The sequence below is a fragment of the Aplysia californica genome, unplaced genomic scaffold, assembly GCF_000002075.1.
Source record: "Aplysia californica isolate F4 #8 unplaced genomic scaffold, AplCal3.0 scaffold00021, whole genome shotgun sequence".
Lineage (NCBI taxonomy): Eukaryota > Metazoa > Mollusca > Gastropoda > Aplysiida > Aplysiidae > Aplysia > Aplysia californica.
In genome coordinates this window covers 2,331,198-2,337,197 of record NW_004797291.1, presented here as the reverse complement: position 1 = coordinate 2,337,197, position 6,000 = coordinate 2,331,198, and the positions used below count along the sequence as shown (strand labels likewise).

General features: G+C 42.1%; 1 protein-coding gene across 2 annotated transcripts in view; it reads left to right on the top strand.

Moving 5' to 3' along the window:
* The window catches only part of LOC101854843 (GTP cyclohydrolase 1), a gene marked incomplete at its 5' end in the record, with an annotated part of 96,041 nt that overhangs the window by 8,758 nt on the left and 81,283 nt on the right, over positions 1-6,000 (top strand). For both annotated transcript variants that reach the window (XM_013087673.1, XM_005090790.3), the window contains 1 exon segment: positions 3,749-3,780. In XM_013087673.1, coding sequence (XP_012943127.1) covers positions 3,749-3,780 — 32 coding nt within the window.

The following is a 6,000-nucleotide window of genomic DNA, read 5'->3' as shown; positions in this document are numbered from 1 at the left end:
CGCTTGTATTAATTTTTTGTTGCATCAACTCATCATCGGAATATTTTATTACGACACTTTGAGGAAAATCCTGAATGTCTTGTCCCAAAACACCCATCGGATACCCGGTGGTCTGCCCGAGCTGATGCGACAGAAGCAGTCTTCAGGGGCTACAAACAATTCCAAAGTGCTCTACAAGAGATTGCAGAAGATATTGACCTGAATGGTCTCACGAAGCACGAAGCTGGCGCTCTTGCAAGTTATATGGACACCATTGAAGTTGTTTTCATGTGTGAACTTTGGGATGACATTTTACATCGTTTCAATTGCTGCAGTAAACTGCTACAAAGTTCAACTATTGAACTAAGCCCGGCCATTGGATTGTTAAAAAATTTAGACACATATAGATAAGTGTCGAGAAAAGTTTGACTATTACCATTTCAAGGCAAGTGACCGATGTGGAAGCAGCATAATATATAAATCAGACAGTCGGAGAGCACGTGTACACAGGAAAACAGTAGATGACGGAGATGCCGCAAGTGTGATGGATGAAATGTCGGGTCAGGAGAAATTCAAAGTGAATACATTCTTGGTTATCATGGACCAACTGAAAAGTACCCTATGCAGGCGAATTGACGCCTATTCAACAGCAGTGCAGAGGTTTGGTGTTTTAACAGAGTATAATTCAATGTCAGCTGAAGACATCAATTCTGCAACATCAGCACTTGTTAATGTCTATCCACATGACTTGTCTCCTAACTTTCCAATGGAATTTAGACAGTGCCTATGATGGGTGAAAGAGCAAGTATATCCGGATAATGCAACTGGAAGCGCTCAGAGCTTTTTCAAACTCTTGCATACCACTGGTGTCCTCTCAGCTTTTCCAGACAGCGAGATAGCATTGCGGATGTACCTGTCTTAATGTCGACTAACTGCACAGGCGAAGGTTCATTTTCGCAATTGAAACGCATTAAAGACGCGTTCAACCATGTCTCAGCAGAGGCTAGGGATGCTTGCACTTCTTTCAATTGAAAGCGATTTACTGCACAACCTTGACATTAACAAAGTCGTTGATGAATTCGCTGTTGCAAAAGCTCGCAAAATGGCGATCTAGGTAAAAAAAAAAATAATGCATAATTTTACATGGTTGTGAGACCTTAGTTACATTATCCTACAGGTATGTTGTCCATATTCCACACTGTCATACTTCGGACTGGCTGACAGACAGACACACGCACAGACAGACTGTGCATGTGTGTGTAGTTTTGAATTAGTACGCGCTGTATGTGTGTGTGTGTGTGTGTGTGTGTGTGTGTGTGTGTGTGTGTGTGTGTGTGTGTGTGTGTGTGTGTGTGTGTGTGTGTGTGTGTGTTAAAGGGGTGGGGGGGGGGAGAGATTTTGCGTGCCTCTACCGGACAGACAGACACACGCACAGTGCCTTGAGGCCAGCTGGGTCTTAATCCGGCACTGCCTCTTCTCTCCATTGAGCTACATGTAGGTCACCGTGACTTCAAGTGAGAAAGAAGTGTTATGTCCTGTTTTATGAAAAGTGCAAAAGGAGGGGGGAGGGGGGTGCAGTATCACACGATGTAGCCTAACGTCACCTAAGAATAAACGTTCCCTTTTTTACACTGACTTGTCAACCTCTCACCGGTGTTAGAAGAATGAGGTCAGGATGTTCGTCATATCCTGTTACATATATGCAGTGACTTCCCTTTTCGCTCTTCCACTCGTCTTCTGATAAATGCAGAAACGGGATTATTTTGGGTCACTCAACCGTAATACTTAGGATTAAAAGAGGGTATTTGCCATTACGTGGTGTTTTAAAAAGAAATTCACTAGTAGCGAACGGGCAAGTTCGTTGCAGACATTCATAGTGGATTCGCTTTTGACGTTTAAGAGCTGTAGACCAAAAAAACAAAAAACAAGTTAACCCAGGCCATCACCAAAAGAACAAATTAAAGAAGGTGACTCTTAACTTGTTCACGCGGTAAAGCTATGACTTAAAATAGGACCCCCTGGAATTTCAAGGAATGTGTTTAAAATCGCTGAGACACTGGGAGCGACCTGGGAATTTAAGGAAGTGTCCAGTTGACCTGGGAAAGAGCTGGGAAAATGAATTTTATTCTCCAAGCTTTGAATTCTTGTCTTCTTTAGGTCTGTCAGTTCTGTTGCACTGGTCCTTATCGCGGCGTTTGTTCGGCTTTCCGCGTTAGGCGAATGAATTCAGTGCAAGCAAGCGAGTACGGCGGACGTTCTGTGATGTCATATCGATGTTCAGCAGTCTCGATCTGGAAAATCAAGATCTACGTTCGTTTTCGTTACCACCCAGATTCTCCTATGTCGACCCGATGACAGCAATAGTCAAAACACACATGTTGTGTATAATGGACGTAGAAACACCATGAAACTGATCAGTACTCAATATGCGTTCCGAGTTGCTTGATTCTTCGCCCGAGCGCTAGTTAGTTGTTCCCCGTCATCAAGGCAAGTCAATGATACTGAACTGCCACCGCATTCACGCGTCGCGCGACACGATCCCGTGTAAGTGCCGCATGTGTCAGGGCCTTGTGGTTGTAGGGGTCACCAAAATATTATTCAGATTTGACTTCTGACGTAGTTTCTGCTCCGAAGTGTGTGTGTGGGGGGGGGGAGGGGGGAACCCAACCGATAATTTTTATGCTCTTGAACAAGTTTACGCAATACCCGAGGATACGTTCTGGAAACAAGATTCTTTTATTAGAGCGCTGTTTAGAGTAGCGCACCTATTTTGGAGGATTAGTTTGTCATGATAGTTTGTCACTGTGTGAACACATGAGTGGTTAAAATTGGATTTGTAATTTGGCAAATTTTTCAAAAATAATTTCATGGTCCATGATACAGCGATTGCCAGATGTTTGGCATTCCCTCAGTCCTTCCAACTCTGCCTCTCAGCATGTCACGGTCTCTTACATTTGTCAGTTTTTTGCTGTGCTTTGTTGCCCATCTATGAAGTTTTAGCTTCAATAAGTTTTGTATTGGACGGCTTTTAGAATCAGTGGACACTGAAGTCTAGACATGATTTTAACAGTTGATAGTCTTGCATTTACACAAGCCCAATTTAGGGTTAAGTGTATGTGGATTTTGAGACAACTAGTTAAACTTGTCTGGTGTACATACGTCACGCACGCAGGACTTATCAGTGCCCTGTTGGCTCGGCATATCACTGTGAAGAAAAATGTTTTTTATAAACATTTTTACTGGTACGTTTAGCAGTCACCCTAAACTGAAGTCCTCATTGACACTTTTAGATAGATGCCGTGAACGGCAGTCCATAACATTATAAATGTTTTATAACATCAACCCTGTTCACCTTCACATATTATACACACCTCAAAACGGACACACGTACTCAGGCATTCACGCACGCACGCGCGCACGCACGCACGCACACGCGCACGCACACACACACACACACACACACACAGATACAAAGACACACACGCATGCATGCACACACACACACACACACACACACACACACACACACACACACACTCACACTCAAACGATATGTATATGCAAATGGGACTTAGGAAAGGATCCCAGGGGCCGTGTTGCGCTGAAATGAGAACACCCTATCCTAAAAAATGTTCTGGATTTTTTTAGGGGGGGTGTTTTGTTTTTTGTTTGTTTTTTTGTGTGTGTTTTTTGTTTGTTTTTTGTTTCTTGCTGTTTTTATAGTGTACAGTTATAAAATTTTGATATATGTTTTTGTATATATCAACAGAATTGTGGAGGTTTACAGTCGCAGGTTACAAGGTAAGTAACTTAAGGGGTGATCTTTTCCAAGACTCATGACGAAAAAAAAGTGTTTCTCTGTTTATAAATAATTGTCCTAATGACAGTTTATGTTGGCTCGGAACCCGACATATGTTGTGCAAAGTTTATTATGCTCTTTGTTATGCTTGTAGTCCACCCGTTTGCGTTTGCGTTTGCCCTGGAAGTTCGGGTCGAAGTAGCCAGCCCCATACATGATCAAGTTTGTAGGTTGGAGCTTAAAACATTTTTGGTCATTTAATTTCTCATATCGATGACAATGACATGCTCATCGGTATTTTTTGTTGAAGTTGCGTTTTCCTTTTCTATCTCCGCCCCACTACCTCTGACGTATGAAGGCAGGTGGTTGGCAGGCGCGCTGTTTTGATTCGCTCCTTCTTTCCTTTCTATCATCTGCTATCGTCCTCATCTTTCTTTCTTTTTTCCTCTTCTTTTTTTTTTTTTGCATGTCGTTCTCAAATAATAGATTTAGTCTTGGGGACTTATAATCTGACCTACTTGCATTGCAAGTTCCGTTAAACTTTTGCTAAATCTGTACTGCCGTATGGAACGTATCTATGTAGATCAGATATTGCGCGTGACCTCCTGTATATAGAAAACGCACGTGACGAGGTTTCTTCACTGTCCACTGATTTATTCTCGTGTTGCTTGTTAAAGATCTTATCAGCGATGTTAATTCACTGGGAAAAGAACATTGTAAGTTTTCTTTTATCCGCCTGTCCCTATCAGGTCGTTTGCACCAACTAATGGGGTTGGAAAATGAGTGTACTAATTGCACTCGTAGTTACGAAAAAGGGACAACTTTGACTTTTGCAGACTTTGTAAGTGTTCTATGATCCGCTTGTCCCTATCAGGTCGTCTGCACTAACTGATGGGTTTGGGAAATGAGTGTACTGATTGACATTTTAGGGCCAGAAATAGTACAACTTTTGACTTTTGCAAACTTAAAACAAACTGTGCCCCCGTTTGAGGCTTTCCATCCGCCTATCCTGGTTTTCCTAAATTATCTTAGAAAGGTGCGGCACTTTCCGAGGTCAATGTTTTTTCACAAAATGTAATAATTCATCTTTAACCAGCACGGGAATTGATGTTACATGTGTTTGTTTGTTGTTGTGGGGTTGTTGTTTTTTTACAAAACGCGACAGAAGCGGTCGACTTTTTTCACAAATCGCGGTGGGGGGGGGGGGTTGTCGGAGCCCCTAATCAGTACAGTTTTGCCCGTGTTCCATAGAATGTTAGGGTTTGTTGGTTGGTTGATTAGTTGCTTGGATGGTTGACTGTTTGTATTGTTTTGTTTAAATTAAGTCCGATTTTCGAGACTGGGATTGATTATTTGAAAAGGATTTAAGTCAAAACCGGAGAAATGATGCACAGGGCAGCACTATATACTTGTAAACCTATGTAATTTGTACCTCTCCGTACCGTCTTTTAAAGACGAAGTTAACTTCATTGGCGGATTGCAAGTCGCTCCTAGAGGCCACGTCATAATATGGTCGCTTTTAAGCACAAGGAGGCTATCCCGAAAAATGCTGTTTTGAGAAAATCGAAGGTAAAGTTTTTGCCCCAAGTTCAGTTTCTTTAAAATACAAGGAGAGTTATCTCTATAACCATACAAATATACACACCAATGAAACCAAACTTCTTCTATAGGTAGAGCAATGCCCAATTTTGGTGCAGGTCAAGATTTCTAGAAACCCCCGAAATCTTGGTTAACCCGCTTGTCCTTAAAAGCGAGCATATATGAAGTGCGGTTAACCCGTTTTCGTTCAACATCTTCGCTTCACGACCCGTTTTCGTCCTCAGTTTTTAAAGTGTTATCAGAGCATCTCATGGTGTCAAGAACACTTCTTTTCGTCATTGACCACGACACTTCTAATAACTTTTTAAACCGAAGCTGCTGCACCAGGAGAACTATGGCCATAGAAGGATGAACGTCAGGGTTGCTCCGGGTAATATTTGTATTTGGGAAGCAGCCACGCATGAAAAATATTAAAAGAGAAAAAAAACCCGTGTCAGATAAAGGAATACCGACGGATGGGCTCATGACGCTGACGAAGACATATTTTCCCACAACACGTTTGACGGGGAGTTCTGCATCGAGCCATCAACACTACTGGATTGATGCTGCGGGTTATTTGTGTTGAAGCAAGAAATCCTTTAGAAATAAGATATCCTCAATATTTCTTGCAAACCCCACTGTTT